Raw genomic sequence first — 18990 nt, 5'->3', positions numbered from 1 at the left:
ATTTCTATATACAGTGGACAATGCTAAGTAATTTTTAACATTGTAATAGGTCAAAATGTTATTTTGTTTGGATTTAATTTGTATTTCTTTGATATCTAATGAATTTGCATATTTTGCCAATTTTATATCTTCTTTCAAGAATGTGTCTTTTCCTCAGTTTCCTATTAGGAGGTTTTTCTTGTTGATCTATAAAAACTCTATGTAATAAAGGTATTAAATATTTGTCTATTATATATGGAACACAGTTTGTCTTTTGTATTTTCTTTCTTTTGGTGTTGATTTTTATTTTGTCTTCCAAAACTTTAAAATTTTTACGTGGTCACATTTAAAGTCTTTTTCTTTCTTTTCTTCCTATGATATCATGGTTAAAAAGCCTTCCCAACTCTCAAGAATACTCATGTATATATATTTACTGATCTTTTAATTTTATGCATTTTTTAACATTGAATTATTTAATTCATCTTGAATTAATATTGGGGTAGAGTGTGAATGAAGAAATCTGACTTCATTTTTTCCCAAATGATTAGCTAACTGTCCCAATAAAGTTCCAATAATCCATAATTTCCCAACTGATTTGAAATGCCACCTTTATTATGTCTTTTTTTTCACATTGCTGTGCTTATCTCTGATTTTTTATTCTGTTCTATTAATCTACATGCCTGTTCCTGAGCCAGCACCACACTGTTTTAATCACTACAGCTTTATAAAATGTATTAATATGGGACGTTGCAATTTCCCTCCCATGACTCTTTCTTTTAACAAAATGCATTGGCTCTATTCATTAATTAACTAATCCAATAGACACCTTATCATTACTATGCCAAATTCAATTTTTTAAATCCTTTTGGGATTTGGATTGGAATTACACTTGATTTATAGGCCAATTTGAGAAGAATTGATATCAATTTTTCATCTCTGCATTGTTAAAGTTTTAATTGAGTTGTCTATAAATTATAGAACAATATTAAATATTAATTGTGTTAGAAGGCATCTTTAGACAAAGACTTTAGTGAGACTCATAGCCTGGAGGTTATGAGAACAGACACTCACATTTATATCCTGGCTTCGCTACTTAGTACCCTGGGTCATTGGGCAGGTTATTTGCCTAATTCTCTTAAGTGAATAAAAAGGTTAATAATAAGGTTATAAAGTTAATAGTAATACCTACCTGGTGATACTGCAACAAGGCTTAAATAAGATCATGCATGTGGAAGCACTGAGAGCTGTGTCTGCCCCAAGGCTCTCCATAAATGTTAGCTATTGTTATTTCATCCTTCAATCCGCTAGTGCCTGTGAGGTTGAGATGCATGTTCTGTTTCATGTTCGAGGTGCAAACATCCTGCTTCCTTAAGGTTATCTATTTATTTATTTATTTTTAAATTAGTAATCGATGTTGAATTTCCTAAGTGCTTTTTCAGAATCTGTCGAGACGATTGTTTTTTCTTTGGACCTACGTCAGTGCTGAATGATAACTCCATATTAGATGGAATGATACTGATCTCAGTGAGACCTGGCAGCTTTTCTTTTAATAAATTGTGCTTTGGAAGACAGGACTCACCACGTTGATTGGTCAGTTTCTCTCAACCCCACCAGAGAACCAGGTGCTTCCAACTCCTGAGCTTTCAGGGCTTTCTGCTCGTTAATGACACCACCCTCTCCCTCAGCCACTAGAGTTCCAGCTTTCTCCGCTCTTTTAAGTCCCCTATTCCTCGTGAATCAGACTCCCTTCTTCCCAAAATATGTCTATATTTGCTGTCTATATTTTCTCTGATGTTTTGAGTTTGATACTTTTTATCCCTGTATTATCAATTTAGTGGAGGTCTGAGAGAGAGTGGATCAAACCACTGGGTTTGATTCACCATGTTATACACAAGTTCTAACTATGAATCGGACCCTTTATCAATATTAAATAACTCATTTTGTCTCTTGGAATGTCTTTTGCCTTGGATTCTATGTTTCCTGCAATTAATATCCTGACTCCAGCTTTCTTTAGGATGACATTTTCCTGATGGATCTTAACCCCTTCATTTTCACATAAAATGTTTCTGTCCATGTGTTCTGGGGTGGTCTTGAGAACACAAATATGACTAGGTTTGCTCTTAGCATAAGAAATCCTCATTGTTGTCATTTCAAAAATTATAGTGTTTGGCCTGTTTCCAATAACATTTAATATTAATACAATCCATCTTCTATACTTCTGTCATCTTACTCCAAATTTTTGGCTTGTTTTCTTGTTCTCTTTTGTTACATGACCTGCATTTTCTTTGCTTTTATATTTTCCAGTATTTTGGAAGGTATGCATATGTCCCATTTTTAATTATTCACTTTACATTTTTCTGACAGAATAAATGAGTAGATGGTATCTTTTAGTAAAGAGTCTTATGTACTTTCATTCTGCCCCTTCCCTCACTTTCTCTCTGTTGCCAATTTTTCAGTCTTTGTTAATTTAATCTGGGAGTTTGATTTGATTTATCAAATTATTAATTTTTATGTCTTTTTTAAAAGAATAATCGTGACATTAGAAGCTAAATGTATTACTTACTGGGGTTCAGTGCTTTGCTTACCCCCAATCGTTGTCCTTCTACACACGACCGCCACATTCTTGAACTCCCCACGCCATCACTCAGGTGGTTTTGTTTTCAAGGGACATTTTGGAGATCAAGATGTGACATTCTCCAAGCTGTTGTGTCTTTGGCTGCTTTTCTTTTGTCCTTACAAGCAAGTTGGCCAACTAAGGATTAGGAGTCATGATTTTTTTTCCTGCAAAACTCTGTAGATAATAATCTGTGGGTTTTTTTGTTTAATGCACTAAAACGTCTTACCTATAATTTAAAATGTTTGCCCTGATGCAATTATACATAGATGGATAATAGATGGAAGGGTGGATGGATGGATATATAGACTCCTGGATGTGGGTTTTATTTTATTAGGACTAAGTTGGCCTTTCGATCTATACCCATAACAATTTTATATCTCTGGAAATGTCTCTTTAATGAAATCTTTGCCTATAGTTCTGTTCGATTTGTTTTGGGTTTCTTCTTCAATAACAACAGCAAACTATGTTTTGCCTGTACTCTTCTCTTTCATGCCATGTTCGCTCTCATCAGTTCAATCCTTGTGGACCTTTACTTTATAAGCCTAAGGTCAGGCTCAAGTTCGTTCTGATTTTCATTTTCTATGTCACTCATTCTTCTCTTTACTGCTGTCAGTGTAGTGGGCTCATGCATTTTTAGATTTTTTACAGTGCTGTCTTACCTCATCCACACCTCAGTTTTTCTTATCCTATTGTCTTTTTTCATGTCACCCTACTGTCTCTCACTTCTTGACCGTCTGCTCAAATGTCCCCTCCAGGTTTCCTCTGACCACTCCATTCCCTCGTTATACTTGCTCTCCCTCTTTTTCTCCATCACAAGGTGTAATTAAGTATTTTTCATTTGTCCATTGTCTCCTCCACCAAACCAGAGGCTCCAAGAGGGCAAGTACTACATCTGTTTAGAGCCATGACCTCAGTGCTTAGCAAAATGGTTGGCAAAAAGTAGGTGCTTAATAAATGTTTCTTGAATGAGTATATGTCCACATTACTCTGGTTTGGATTCCCTTTGGCTGCACCAATATTGTTTTGAGCCAGAGGTTCCCAAAATTTAGCCATTGAAGGACTACCTTTTCACCATATTTGTATACCATTTGTACTATTATTTACCCAATATTTGTCTTCACAGTTATTCACATTTTCTAACTTCACTATGCATTTAAGCCTCAACCTAAGCAACAAAATCTGCTAAATAAAGGTGATGTCCTACTTCCAATTTTCTGAGATATATTAAACACATAACTATAAAAAAATTTTAAATTTATCCATGAATCACTTGTGCACCACAGGTGATATTCCTTTCTAAAGATCTCAGGCTGCTGCATTTTCTCAAGGAGCCCATGTCTTCTTGATTTAGGCTTTGATTCCTTCCCATCTTATTCATTCAAGAAGCAAAATATTTGGTGGGTATGAGTCATTCTCTTTTGCCTGCCTATGATGGGATGGCATGGTGACAAGGACTGAAGATATCACACCAGCAAGGCAAACACTGTCCTTTCCTGATGGAGTTCACTGACTAATGGAAGGGATCGGGGAGGCAAATAGATAAACAGACAGATATGCAAGACAATTGCAGACTGCCTAGAGCTATGAGGAAATAAACCGTGGGATTTAGAGAGTGACATTTGTATGTGGTGACATTCAAGCTGAGGCCTGAAGATGAGAAGGACTGAGCCATGAGAGAAGCCAGGGTAAGTGTGCCAGGCAGAAAGAACAGCAAAGTCCTGGAGACAGGAAAGTAAGGGACTGGGGGATTGGAGAATGTCTGCTAGTTTATCATGCTGGGTTTCCCAAATGCCTCCCAGAACTGAAATACAGAACTGGACCATTCTACAGCAAAGCCTAGACAAGAATACAGATTTGTACAATTTAGGCAGGTCTTGGACCCAGCAGAAGTACTGGTGACCCAATAACCACCCATGAGGGTTTGAGCACATCTGAAGCCTGGATGGTATTTGAGCACTGACTTCACAGTGCCATGTCCAGCAGCATAGCCCACTTCTCTACTTGCTCCCTGCATAGCCAGAAAGCCAACCTCTGCTAACCCTTTGCAACCATGGAGATTATTCTTGTACAGCTACAACTTCCAGAAACAAAGTGGAAAGGACTCATATCACTGGTTAATTTCTCCCAGGGAGGCAACAGGTAACTGCAAAGGGACTGACAGGTGTGCACTGCAACAGCTGCAGTTGGATCACCTGCCACTAGGGGACAGTCTTATGCTGCAGGAAGGTGCAGGCTTGTGGAACTCATCCCTGCAAAACCATGAATACCCCTGGGGACTCCTGAATGTGAGGTTGTAAAGCTTGGTGTTAAAAAATAGAATAAACTCACTGACTCATCTGATCATCAGCAAGAGAGTTTGCAGATGCCTGGGAAGCATTCAGAACTGGTGGGGGATGACCTGTCCTTAGAGTGGACAAGGGCACAGATGGTACGGGAGGAGAGGAGCTCTGTGGACAATGCAGTCAGGGGACACTGGTAGGTGGAGGAGGAGGTGTTCAGACCAGCAAAACTGCCGTCAGAAGGCCACAGAGTTGACCAACTCCATCCTCATCCTAGTGATGGTCGGTGTATAAAACTTATGTGGTTGGTAGCAGGATAGTCAGCGTGTTCCATTCTAATGGCTCCATATTCTCTATGGAGTCTGATGCAAACTCATCTGCTGAGAGTGCTTGGTCATTTACCGAGAAAGGTCTGAAATAGTCGTGCCGAGTAGGAGCGCCAGTTGGCCAGAGGAGCATGGTGGTGTTGCCAGCCATGTGCTCAAGGCTGCCTTTGTGCTGGCAATCAGGTATCTGTAGCAGAACCAATCTGCCAATTTGTGGAGTTCTCCAGCAGCACTCTTCCTCTCTGAGTGCAGTTTTAGAGAAAGGGCATCAGGTTCTCCCGGTTCCCGGTGCTACTCAAGAAGCTTCTAGTACAGGTCCCTGGTCTTTTTAGGGCCTCCTGCAGGTTCTTAGGATTTCTATATGGAGGATGGGTAGGATTGGCCCCATCAAAGGGAGGGTAGAAAGCTTGTCTTGAATTTGCTGTGCGTGCTGTTTCACTGCATGCATTCCCTCTGACTGACTCATGGAGACCATAGGGGAATAAAGATCCCCTTGGCCAACACTTGGTACTATCACTACCCCAGGTACCATCTTGTTTCCTGGATGCTGAGTGTCGCACACCAGCAAGCTGGCTCAGAATGGAAGTAGAGCTTACCTAGAGAAAGGTGCTGAGCTGCTCCCCGCAGCTCTCACCCTGAGTGAGGCGAGCTGTGATGGACCCTGAGCTGGGACAGATGTCAGAGAGAGTAAAAGGTTACCAACTGGATTTGGTTCTGGATCCGATGTGAGTGTAGCTGGGGCAACTGGGGGATGGCAGGGCCACTGATTGAGACATGACGAGATAAATGGTAAGTTGAGGAAAAATAACTGAAATATATATGAAGAAGGATTGGTAAGAAGAGTAAAAGGAGATCAAGAGAGTGTATTCCCAAAGCCAAGAAACAAGTTCCAAGACGTGGAAAGTGGGCAAATGCCTTAAATGCCACAGATAATGACACAAGACCAGAGCCATGGGTGGAGCTGGCATGTAGGGCTGTGCTCACAGGAGCCACTTCAGAGCGTGATGCGGGGTGGGGGGCATGGTGCGTGCACCAGGCTGGGGATGGACGTGAGGTGAGGCAGTGGAGCCACGGAGCTTTATTTTAATACCTTTGGCTGGGAAGAAAAGGAGTAGGGTGGAGGGATAAATGATTAGCTTTTTGAAAATGAAAAAGCTTGAACTAAAGGGGAGGAAATCAAGTAGAAAAAAAGGAACCCACTGCTGGGCAGGTTCAGTGCTTTGTGGTTTACATGGGCCCTGCACATATTTACCCAGCTTAGACCTCACAACAGCTTGGCGAAGTCAGCATCATCATCACCCCCATGTCGCAGGTGAGGAAACTCATACAAAAGTCACACGACTCAAATTCAAGTTTTCTGAATTCAAATCAGCCACAATTCTCACCCAACATCCATGAAGTGCTTCCATTTAATGCAATAAACATTCATTGAATGTGTAATTTGTGCCAGTATTGCCGGGACTGCCTTACAAACTTGCTACTCAAAGTGTGGTCCAAGGACCAGCAGGTGAGCCTCACCTTGGGGCCTGTTAGAAATGCAGACTCTCAGGCCCCCTCCCTAGACCTACAGAATCTGCATTTCAGCAAGACCCCCAGGTGATTCAAATTCACATTGAAGTGTGAAATGCAATGACTTGAGGGACCCACTCCCCAAAAAAGTGAGAATAGTAGGGGAAGAAGCTGAGCCCAGACTGAGAAAGGAGAGATGGCTGGAGTCACCCCCAGACAGTGTCCCCATGGTCAGCTGCAGATGAGCCTGAGAAACTGAGGTCCAGTTGCCTGGAAACTTAGCAAAAAAAAAAATTCATTCAACACCTACGATCATCCTTCTTCCTTTCCAAGCAAGCTTCTCGAGCAAGGAGCTGTACATTCTCAGCCTCCCAGGCCCTCAGCCACTCCAGACAAGTTTCCTCCCCCTCACTCCATGATAGAGGCTCTCTTCTTCCTAAATAATATCAGTGGGGACTTTTTAAAATAGCTTTTTGTTAGTTCATTTTTTAAACAACAAAGAGTAATTTCCCATGACAAAGAGAAAAGAAACCCCAATGACTGCAAAAAGCTAAAGATGAAAATAATGTCTCATTCTACCTTCCATTCCGTCCCAGATCCCCAAGGTCATTCTCCGAAAATAATCACTGTTAGCAATTTATTTAGCATGTATTCTTTTAGAAAAGTTTTGTGCATATACACACTATAATATGTGTGCATATTTTGTATATAAATAGGGACATATTAAACTTACTGTTCTGCTATCTCCTTTGTTACATAATAATATATCTTGGACTCCTTTCTGTGTCAATATTTACAGACCTGTCTCGTTTTTTAAGAGCCATGTCATAATCTATTGTATGGCCTCATTGTATTTTATTGAACCAGCCTCCTACTAATGGACACGTGGGCTGTTTCTGGTCATTTTCTATCACAGTGTTTCAATAGTTCAGTTAATGCTAGATGCTGTAACAAACAACCCCAAGAAAAAGTTTATTTTTTTACAATAGTCCAAAAGGGTTGTTTCCTAGTGGTAGGTGGTCTTCCATACCCCTTTTGGATGTGCCCCGTTCTAGGGCCACAGAGTTCTCTAAACTTGGCTAGAGGACCAGAAAAGACAGCCAAGAGGACACACCTGCTTTGCTACTACTTTGGCCTAGAGTAAGCCCAGTGCACGTCTGCTCACTGTCCCTGTCAAGAACCAGCTGTGCCCTGACCTGCATGCAGGGCATGCTGGGAGATGTGGTCCTTGGCTGGCAGCCACCCTCTGGGGATGACACTACACTATGGAGGCAGGAGCACGTGTCTGTGGGGCATGCCTCCCCATCACTACCACAAATGCTGCAGTGACCGTCCTGCACATAGGTCTTTACACATTTGTGCCAATAAATTTACAGAAGTGGAACTGCTGGGTTAAAGGGTATGTGCATTTTACATTTTGATAGATAATATCTTGTTGCCTTCCTAAAGACTGTATCAATTTACACTCCTGTCAATATTAGGGGAGTATTAGTTCTTCACACTCTTGTCAACAATAACGGTTATGATTTTTAAAAAATACTTTTTCCAGCCTTATAGGTCATTATAGGAATAATATTATCTCGCCGTGGTTTTAATTTGCATTTCTTTAATTTTGAGAGATACTAAGTATCTTTTCATATGTTTATTTCCCATTCGTAGCTCTTTTTTCATTAACTCTTTTCTCGTGCTCTGTGTTCGTTTCTTCTACCGGCTGATTCTCCTTTGTTTATTGATTTACAAGAAGTCTAAAAAATATATAAAAATATGAAAAAATACATGAAACCATCCTTTTTGTATCTTTACATGCTGCTAACTTTTTTTTCCAATTAGCCATTTTCTTTTTATTTTATTGATGGTATTTTTCCATTCCAGAGACTTATATTTTTATATAGTCTAACTTTTCAATCATTTCCTTCGTGATTTTTGTCGCATGCCTAGAAAGGCTGTCCTCGTGCCAAGATAAATTTTTGTATTCTCACGTTTTCTTCTAGTGTTAAAGTCACAGTTAAATCCAGATTCTGCAACTGACTCTGTTGCTTTGGTGATTTTCTTTAGCTGTGTCCTAGTTTCCTCAGCTCTAAAACAGGAATAGTGAGAGTGCCTACTTGTGGGGTTATTGTGAAGATTGGTTGAGATGATTTATCACAGAGCTTAGAACAGCATCTGACCCACAGTCGCTGCACAGGGAAGGTTGGCCGTCGTATTATGTCCAGGGCATCAGTGGCCATAGCATGGCTGATGTCTGCTACATGCCCATTTCTTATGGTTAGTGAGTGGCAGGACTCAAACTCAGGTCTCTCTGATTCCCAGTCCCATTCTCATAATGAGCCATTAAAGTAGCCCACTGTCCTCTATATGGATGTATCATGCAACGATACATCCCTTTGTAGTCTCCACTTGCCATACCCCAGGACTCAGGACAAATTCCACAATGCACAAGGCAGGGGTAAAAGAATAGGCTTTACTGGGGACACTTGCAAGACAAGGGTCACAAGCGAAGGGTTACTGTCTTCTTACCATTACACTGAGAGGCCTGCCAAGGCCTGGACCGACTGTGGGTTTATGGTCCAGGGAAGGGACTCTGCCTCCACACCTCCATCAACTTCTCTTCTTGTGGGGCGGGGATGACAGCAGCCTTGTCAAATGACTAGTTGATGGAGTTTAGGCACCAGCTGTTTTCAGGAGGTATCTGGGAACGTCAGCCACCCAGCACCTGGGAACCTTGAGGGCCTATGGGAAACTGGGTTTAGGCATAGGCCTTCCTTCCTTTCCTTCTTGTGAGAAGCCAAGTTCAGGTGCAGCCCCTCACACTGGGAAAAGGGGACCTCACTCCCTTCATCCCAGTTGTCCCACAAAGCTGTAGGCTCCTGGAGGAAAGAGACTACATTTCACTTGTCTTTGTGTCCCTGGCATGTAGTAAATGCTCAGTGAATGCTTACCTAATGTATTAACATGAATGCATACCAGACACAGGACTGGGCATGTTGATGTGAAGACATGACAGTCATGATCCCCGCCGTTGGGGACCTTACATGCTAGAGGGATGATAGACTCAGATAATGTGTCAAAAATGGGTATGTCTATAGTGGGTACCATAGAATCACAAGAGTTAAAAAATGCCTGTCTCTTCCGGGAACGGGGAAATAATAAGGCACAGTCAGGGAAGGCTTCATTGTGGAGGTGATGATAAGCTGAGAGATGAAGTTTCGACAGACAGATTAAGAAGGTTGTCATTCAAAGGACACAGCATGTTAAAGGTCCTTTAGCATGAAAAATGCAGTCTATGGGGGAGTACAGACTAGACTTTGGATAGTCCGGTCTGTCTGGAGCCCAGGAGGGGCTGTGGGCAGGATCAGAAAGAGCCACCAAAATCCTGTTAAGGACTTTATCCTGTGAGCATTGAGGAGTGATGTACAGAGGTTAAGCTGTGACTTAGTGTTTTGCTCCTGGGTCACATCAGTGTAAGGATTTGGGGCTGTGGACTTGGAAGGAACTTGTCCCATGATATGAGAGGAGACTCACGTCCATGCTCCAAACAAGGATAAACAGCCACAGGTGCCATGCTTGTCGCTTGGCTCAGAACATGGGGATTAGCAGTTTTCATTTGAAGAACCAGTTTCTTGCAATAAGGCCTTTCCCCTCCTCTTTCGCTGCTAATTATCCCTCCAGAGATTGCAATGACTTTCAAGAAGGCTGGTTGCCCAGTTAGGAGCTAATAAATCACCAAAGTCCCCCAGGCAGCCAGGACTTCCAGAACACATACACAGAGTGTACAAATTTAGCAGAAAATAAAATCTTCTAGAGAATCTTTTCAGTAGTAGTCACATTGTGCCAGCTCTGTGAGTTTCCAGGGACGGCCTGCTCAGACAGGCTTCCTTCCACGTGCTGACACATCCTGACATCCCATGTGTGGACAGTGGGGCCAGGAGAGCTGTCTCTGCTCAATTGGGCAGCCCAAGGTGGGTCAAAAATATAATTTGCACGGAACCGCAGAATAAGAGAGTATTTGGACTTTTTTTTTCTTTTTTTGTAGGGTAGGGCTGCAGGAAGTCTGTAATTTTTCCCTTAGGGAGAAGCAGAGTGCAGATTTTGGAGGTATGGGGAAGAGGGTTGCATCTCCACTAGTGCAGATTCTGCCTCATTGTTCCCAGATTAAAGCCTTGTCTTCATTTTTTTCCCCTTCAACAAATATTTTCTCTTTTTGGGGGGGGGAGGGAGGACTATGATGGATTAGAAAAAAATTTTTAAGACAGATTTATTGAGGTATAATTTACATACAGCAAAACTTAATTTTAAATGTACAGTTTCATGAGTTTCTTTTTTTCATTATTTTATCATGCACAATGTAAACATTTTTGGGGGCCCCTTACCAATTTCTCCTTAACACTCCCTGCTCCCCTTTCCCTCTGGTATCCTCCAACAAATATTTTCTGAACCCCTACTGAGTGCCAGCTCTTTTCTAGATGCAGAGAATTCAGCAGAGAATAAGACAGACAGCAGCCCAACTCCTGGGATTTGTAATCTACAGGGTGAGGGAGGTGGGCAGAGACAGTATACACAGTATATTAGATAGTAACGGGCGTAGTCAAGGAAACCTTTTATTAAGGCTTCTCTAATCATGAGAATCACAGGTGAAGCTTATTTAAAATGTTGATTTGTGGACTGCACTCCAAGCCTACTGAAATCAGAATGTACAGGGCAGGGGGCTGGGAATTTTTTCTCTAAAACACTCCCTAACTGATACTCATGGGCTAGAGGATGTGTGGATAAAGGAAGGCACAGTTAACATCAGTGGTACTTAGCCCTGTGACCCACTGGAATCATCTGGGGAGCTTTACAATTGCAGATACCTGGGCCCCACACCCAGAGTTTCTGATTTAATTAGCCTGGCATGGGACCCAGGCATTTGCATTGCTCCCAAATCCCCTCAAGTGGCCCCAGGGAGCAGCTTGACTTCACCACCCGCTCCCGACCCAGCCACACTGCAGAGTTTTGGCCTAGGGACACTGTGCAGATGGCAAAACAGCAACGGCGTGAGATGTGCTCCTCTAAATCTCATTTTACCTTCCTACATTTGGAGGTTTTGAATGAAGCAGAGTTTGAACTCCCCTCAGCCTGTGAGCCAGGGCACCTGTGGTCACAACGGAGTCTAAAAACAACACAAGAGCTACCTCCAGGACTAGCTGCCAAAACCTTCCTCTACCCCAGGCCAGAATGCTAAAGAAGGACTGGGCTTTATAAATCAACACTGACAACTCCTGAGGACTCAAGGGCCACTTCTCTTCAGGTACCTACCCCTGACACTGGATCTCCAATCCATTTACTGAACACTTATGGTGTGTTGGGTATTGTGCTATGAAGGTAAAAATGAATAAGAAACATGTCCAGGTCATGGATGATCTGTTGATATAACTGCATCCATAACTAGTCATCACCACACAACAGGATGATGGTGCTAGCAGGTGGATAGACAAAGTGCCATGAGACCATAAGGAAGGGTTCAAAGAGGGTGCGACCTTTGGTTTGAACTTGGAAACAGCAGCCGACATTCACCAGGATAAGAGAGATAAGAAACACTATCTAGACTCTAAAAAAAATAATAAAACACTCAGTAAGTGCAAAACACACACGAAGGGACAGGGTCCTGTGTGGGGAATAGATCTTGTGTTCAGTATGGCATGAGCATCAGGTTACCAGGAAGTGGCAGGAGATGAATTCTAGAAAGGTACACAGGTCTCTTGAGTACCACACTGAGGAATGAGGGCTTTATTCAAAGGAATCATTGATGGTTGACATGATTGGATTTTCTCTAGAAGGTTTAGAATCCATGATTGGATTCCTTGGTGGACACAGAATGCAGAATGGACTGAAAGGGGAAAGAGAGTAGAAGCATGGAGGCCAGAGAGAAATCCATGGTCCGAGGGAGAGATGACAGGGGCCTGAGGGTGTGCGGGTGGGCCAGAGAGGAGGGGAGACTGGAGGAGCGGTGGGTAGGTGAAACTTACAAGAACAAAAGACATTAGGTGTGAGGAGGAGTCGAGAATAATTCTGAAGTTTTTCTGCTTTCAAGGTGATATTTGCAAAAACAGGCAAAAGAGAGAAGTAAGTTTGGGGAGGAAAAGGGTGAGTTGCATGGTTGAGGTGAGGTGTCCAGTCCAGAGAGAGGTGGACACTCCAGCTCAGAGCAGAGGAAAGCAGGTGGGAGCTGCAACATCTCTCGGGTGATGGTTGAAGGCTGGGGAAGGAATGAGGTCATCCAGGAGAATCGTGTAGAGGGAGAGAAGTGGGAGATAGAACATTGGGAGGATCCAGAATGCTCTGGAGAGAGTTGGGAATTTGAAAAGACGATTGGGGCTTCAAAGCATAACAGGATTAAACAGGTTGTTGGCTTCATTTAAACCTCACAAATATTGATGGAGAGCTTATTTGTGGCAGACTCTGGAAATATAGCTGCAAATAAGATACACCTGGCCCTGCCCTCATGGAGTTTATAATTGAGAGGGACAAATGTAGCTTCCACAGGAATGAAAGACACCATATTGTAAAAGATAGGTTAGAGTTCATGGGTTGCAAGCAACAGAAACCAATTCTGACTAACTTGAGGTAGTAGTAATTTATTGGAAGGATGTGTAGTAACTCACAGAATCCAGCAGAAAGTGGAATAACCAGATCTCAGAAAGGGCAAGAATCAGGGAAGCTGTAGGGATTTAGTAACAGAAAATGATGTGTCTCTTCCATGTTCCTATGTCTGGTTGGAAGAGCTCCATTTTAGTCTTTATGACACATTTTTGTCTTATGACACAACTGGCACTTACTGGTTTAGCTTCTGTCATGCACCCACCCCTAGGTCCACTGAGATTTTGTCCAAAGCAGGATTGGTAATTCCTCAAAGAAAAACCTGGGGGCTCTTACCACATGTAGGGAAAATTGTTGCTGAGCAAGTTAAAATAACAGATGGCAGGTAATGAGTGTTAGGCTATTCTTTCAGTAATTCTTGCAGAGCTACATAGAAAAGAAAGGAGACAGAAGCTTAGGAGGGTTCCAGGGTGAGAGAAAAGTTCAGCTGTTTGTTAAGCAGCTGGAAACAAGTAAGCAAAGTTTAACAGTGACATAAGGAGGAAAGATGAACCTCAAAGCTAAGTCTAATCCCCTTCCCCCCAACGCGCCCTCAGTGTGTACAGAGCATGGTGGTGCACATACATCTCCATGTGTTTTATCATCACACAGGCCTCCAGTACTCTATTCCAGTGACCTAAGGAGAAATAAATATGTGAGGGTGTTTATCGGTGGGACAGAGAAAATTTGAATTACACAGCAGCCCTCTGACTCGTGGCATGACTACAGTGATGTTGCTTACAGTCTGGTTCTTATATCTTCCTTAGAATTTGTCATTTGGTTTTGCAATGGATATGCCAATAGGATGTGGAAGGGTAGAACTTCACTTTAGAGCACAGATGAAGGAATGATGTGATACTCTGAAGATCACTGGAACTGGTCAGAATTTTATAAATTGGAACAAAGAGAGATATTAATTGGTGCTCCTAGCAAAATTTCAGAGCTCCAAGTCAAATAAGGCTGGAAAATGCTGCACACTCAATTTCTTTCTTGCATCTTCTCTAGCGTATCAGTGGCTATTGCAAAGACATCTGTTTAAGGGCTTGTCAGGTCAACTTCTTTGTGTCAGGGAAGACCTTTATGTCAAAACCCCCACAGAGTTTGGAAAGTCCTTAAACAGAGTTTAAATGCACTGTCACGTTTATGTAATTTCATCTATTCTTGTCATAAAGGCCAACACCTAATTACAATGTGTGCCAAGGTCATAATATAATATAGCCAGATTTCTAAGAAAACCTAGCCAAAGAATTCTATTCGAGTGAACTTGTGTGCTCATAATGATTTCCTATTTTTTTAAACATGGGCCTACTCAATAATATTAAAACTTTCAACCCACAAGGGTCCATATAGACCTCGGGCCTGGAAGCAAAATATCACTTGTATCAGCCTAGTTGCACAGCAAATTTGAAGCTCCAAGGATTAGTAGGTGGGTATGCAGGGAAGGCATAGTGGAGGGGACCTGAGCATAGGTGGACAGTGAGCCCCTGCATACCTTGTTTTCTGAGAGGAGGAGGGGTTCAGGATCTGTGCAAATAAGTCAGTTTCAAGACAGAGGAGAGGACAGCTTATCCTTTCTAGTGTAGTAGGACAGCAGGTGTTTATTAAGGGTGCATGACATGAGTAGGGTTGGGAGCTTATGGTGAGACTTTGGAACATTTACTATGAAGAATGATGGGGGAGGGGCTGTGAAGACAAATATTATTGCGCAGCACTGGGGGGTTCAGCTAAAGCTGGAATATATAAGTATATAAAGGATCCACGTGTAAGGGTCAGCAATTTTCTCCATTGCTGTTTGGTGGGACAAAATGAGAAAGGGACAGAATGAGAAAGGATGACAGGCTGGAATGATGCATTATTAGAGACCAGGAGAGAAGGAGGACGAAGAAATTGATGATGGTGATGGTGATTCTACTGAAATGTTTGCCCGTTGGGTCCAGGAAAGAAAGTGAAATCAAGAGGATCACAGATGAGTTTAAAGATAGATATAAGTCTGAGACCGTGGTAGAGGTAGGAAGAAACAAGGGTGTAATCTGTAGTGTTTTTTAGGGCTGCCATAACAAATTACCACCAACTGGTGGCTTAAAACAGCGGAAACGTATCTTTCACCATTCTGAAGGCCAGAAGTCTAAAACCAAATTGTTAGCAGGGTTGGTTCCTTCTGGATTCTCTGAGGAAGAATCTGCTCTGTGCCTCCCTCCTAGCTTCTGGTGGCTGCTGGTAGCAATCCTTGGTGTTGCTGGCTTGTAGATATATTACTCCACACTCCACTTTTGTCTTCTGGTCACCTGATTCCCTGTGTGTCTCTTCTCCCCTTCCCTTCTCTTATAAGGACTCTCATCACTGGATTTAAGGCCCACCCTAATCCATGAAAATCTCTCTAGGTCCTTAACTTAATTACTGCAAAGACCATTAATAATCTGCAAAGACCATTTTCCAAATAAGGCCACATTCATAGGTTCTGAGTGGACATGTCTTTTAGAGGGTGATCATTCAACCCACTACCTCGTCCTAGAGTGAAATTTCAGAATTAGTGATTTCAGAGTGTGGGCAGTTTCTGTGACAAGACCCAAGGTATGGCCAGGACGAAGAGCTGCTACAAGGGAAGAGAAAATGAACAGACTTGGAGAAACAGAGGTTGAAGAACTACGAGGCCAGGTGATCAGACAGAGACGACGATAGGATCTGGGAGGCAGACTACTACGAACCATGCGTCTATATTCCAAAGGAATTCGAGGATAAAAGCTTTGGGGGTTGGTCCATCATAGTGTCAGGATTGGGGGAAGGAGGATTGGAGAAGAGTGTTTCATCTTTCTTCACGTTGGAATCATCTGAGGAACTTTAACAAAGTACCCACCCCTGAATATTTTGAATTAATTGGTTGAGAACAGAGCCCAGCCATCCTTATTTTAAAAAAGAAAGAGAAAACTCCTCAGGTAGTTCAGATATGGAGCCTAAACTACAAAAAACCAGTTTAAGGGTAAGATATGACTTTCATCAAGAAGCAGCAATTGGGGTGCTCACCTCTGTCAAGGCCTGAAAGAGACACACCTGGGAAGGGGACTTCAGAGCCACCTGCCACCATCCCCTAAAGCCTCAAGCACAGCCAGGAAATTAAAAAACAAGGGAGAGGGGGTTACATGGCCTGGCTTCTGACTGAGGTCCCAGCCACCCTGCACTTCTGTGTTTCTTCAAGCCTACACAAAGGATGTAGTTCAGATGTTTTTCAGCAGGAGAAGACGTCAGAACTCATTTCTAAAACAGTTGCTATTCCTGCAAAACAAGGGGTTTTTTTCCCCCAAAAAAGATTGTCTTAATATATTTGGAGAAATAGCTTTTGCCAGAATGATATTCAGTGGCTTACTTTGTATTTTTTGAATATGTAATAAATGCATTAAAAATTTCAGGCAGTGTAAAATATTATACAATGAAAACTAATTCCCAATTATCTCTGATCTCCTAGTTCTGCGCCCACCTCAAGTTCCCTCTCTGGAAGCAACTTCTTTTTACCGTTTTCTGTGTGTCCTTCCCAAAATACACAACTGTATCTTGCCTTTTTTAAAAAAATTTAACACTATGTGATAGAAATCATTCCATATTAATGCATGCAGGCGCATTTAACTCTATTAATCGGTAGTCCACAGTTTATTTAACCCATATGATGGGTGTTTAGATTGTTTCCAGTCTTAAAGCAAGTCTGTTAAAGACTTTCTGGGAGCTGGGTGGGGCCGCCAGTAAGGGGATCCCAACCCTTGGCCTTGGTGTTATAACCTGGTGCTCTGACCAACTGAGCTAACTGGCCAGCCCTCCTGTTAAAGATTTTTTTAAAAAATCAACAAGTTAAAGTGGGTTCCTCACCAGGTGAGAGCCTCCACTGTGACACAGGAGAAGGGAGACACTCACAGGTCACTGGGTGGGATGTCAGTGTGCCTGGTGCCTGGGCCCCCCAGGGAACCCCGTCTGACCATGTGTTGCTTCTGTCCCCCAGGAGCCTGATGCCCAGGACTCTTGAGACTCAGATCACGTTGGAGAAGACGCCCAGCTATTTCGTCACTCAAGAGGCCCCTCGACGGATCTTCAGCATGTCCCGAGACACCAAGCTGATCGTGGTCGTGCGGAACCCGGTGACCCGCGCCATCTCCGACTACACCCAGACGCTCTCCAAGAAGCCAGACATCCCCACCTTCGAGGGGCTGTCCTTCCGCAACCGCAGCCTGGGCCTGGTGGACGTGTCGTGGAATGCCATCCGCATCGGCATGTACGCGCTGCACCTGGAGAGCTGGCTGCGGTACTTCCCACTGGCCCAGATCCACTTTGTCAGCGGCGAGCGGCTCATCACTGACCCAGCCGGCGAGATGGGGCGCGTGCAGGACTTCCTGGGCATCAAGAGATTCATCACGGACAAGCACTTCTACTTCAACAAGACCAAAGGGTTCCCTTGCTTGAGAAAAACACAGTCGAGCCTCCTGCCTCGGTGTCTGGGCAAATCGAAAGGGAGAACTCATGTACAGATCGATCCTGAAGTGATAGACCAGCTCCGGGAATTTTATAGACCGTATAATATTAAATTTTATGAAACTGTTGGGCAGGATTTCAGGTGGGAATAAGCCACTGAGACACAAGGGCTCTCTCTCTGCTCCTCTTCCATGACGTTTACTCTTAGAGCCTCTTGCCCCAACAAACCTAGGCTGCAGTCCCCTTTTCCATCTTGGGTCCCATCATTGTGGAACCAGAAAGCCCAGCTAAGGCCAAGAGACGAGAGGGTTCCTGCCACTAGCTCTCACCAGTCTGTCCACACAAAGTTGATCTGCCTGTGGCATGTCCACTCAATTCCAGAATCATTCTCCCTCCTGCCCATAAGAGGCCCTGGGGAAGTGCTTTAACAATTGTGGACCTTCCAATGACGATAGACAGTATCAGTGGTGATGGTTCTGTTGCTAGGAACACAGCAGTCTGTCCCCGTCACTGTCCACCCGGGAGAGGGCTTGTTAATTCCAAATGGCATGTACCTTTCTCTTCTCAGCTTAATTTCCCTGAGTGTCCCTGGGTGGTGGGACGGGAGACCATTCTCAGTTGTCCCCAGACCTTAGCAGTTCATCGAGAGATTGCCAAGCCGGAAGCACTCTCCGCCACTCCCAGGAGATAGACCCTTTGAGGACGAGATAAATCAGTGGTTTCAATGCCTGTGGTCTCAACTGTGCTTGAAGGATACTGTTTTTGAAAACCACTTTGTGACTCTCCCTGCTCCCCTCGACAAAAGCACGCAATTCCGCTGTTACGGGTACTTTGCTCACACGAGCTTTCATGTTCAGCATGCGACAGAATCATGCTTGTCCATGTGAAATAAATATGGCTCTCTTGTGTCCTTAACGCTGAGCTTTTCCCTGTAAGCCAGGCCTGCAGCACGGTTCATTCATTCAGCTCCTCCCAGTGCAAGATGGGGGCTGGTGCCTGGGGGTGGTCTGGGAGGGCAGTGAGGAGGGGTGCATGGGGGGAGGGGCAAAGGGAGGGCAGAGACTGCACGGGGGAGGGGCAAAGGGTGGGCAGTGGGGCAAAGGATTCTTGCCGGCAGAGGCTGGGGCAGAAGATCATGTGGAGATCTGTGGGGACAGTCTCTTTCTGAAACATGAGTCTGACGGTGTCAGTTCTCTGCCTAGAAGCTTTAGAG

General features: G+C 43.4%; 1 protein-coding gene across 1 annotated transcript in view; it reads left to right on the top strand.

The window, feature by feature from the left end:
* HS3ST2 (heparan sulfate-glucosamine 3-sulfotransferase 2) overlaps positions 1-17929 on the top strand; it is a 100653-nt gene extending 82724 nt beyond the window's left edge. Inside the window, exon 2 of the mRNA XM_063101211.1 lies at positions 17311-17929. Within this exon, the coding sequence (XP_062957281.1) occupies positions 17311-17929 (619 nt within the window). The remainder of the gene's footprint in view (positions 1-17310) is intronic.
* Positions 17930-18990: the final 1061 nt, after the last annotated feature.

Source organism: Cynocephalus volans, chromosome 6 (genome assembly GCF_027409185.1).
Source record: "Cynocephalus volans isolate mCynVol1 chromosome 6, mCynVol1.pri, whole genome shotgun sequence".
Classification (NCBI taxonomy): Eukaryota; Metazoa; Chordata; class Mammalia; order Dermoptera; family Cynocephalidae; genus Cynocephalus; species Cynocephalus volans.
Note: the sequence above shows the minus strand (reverse complement) of the source record. Positions and strands in the feature narration are given on the sequence as shown.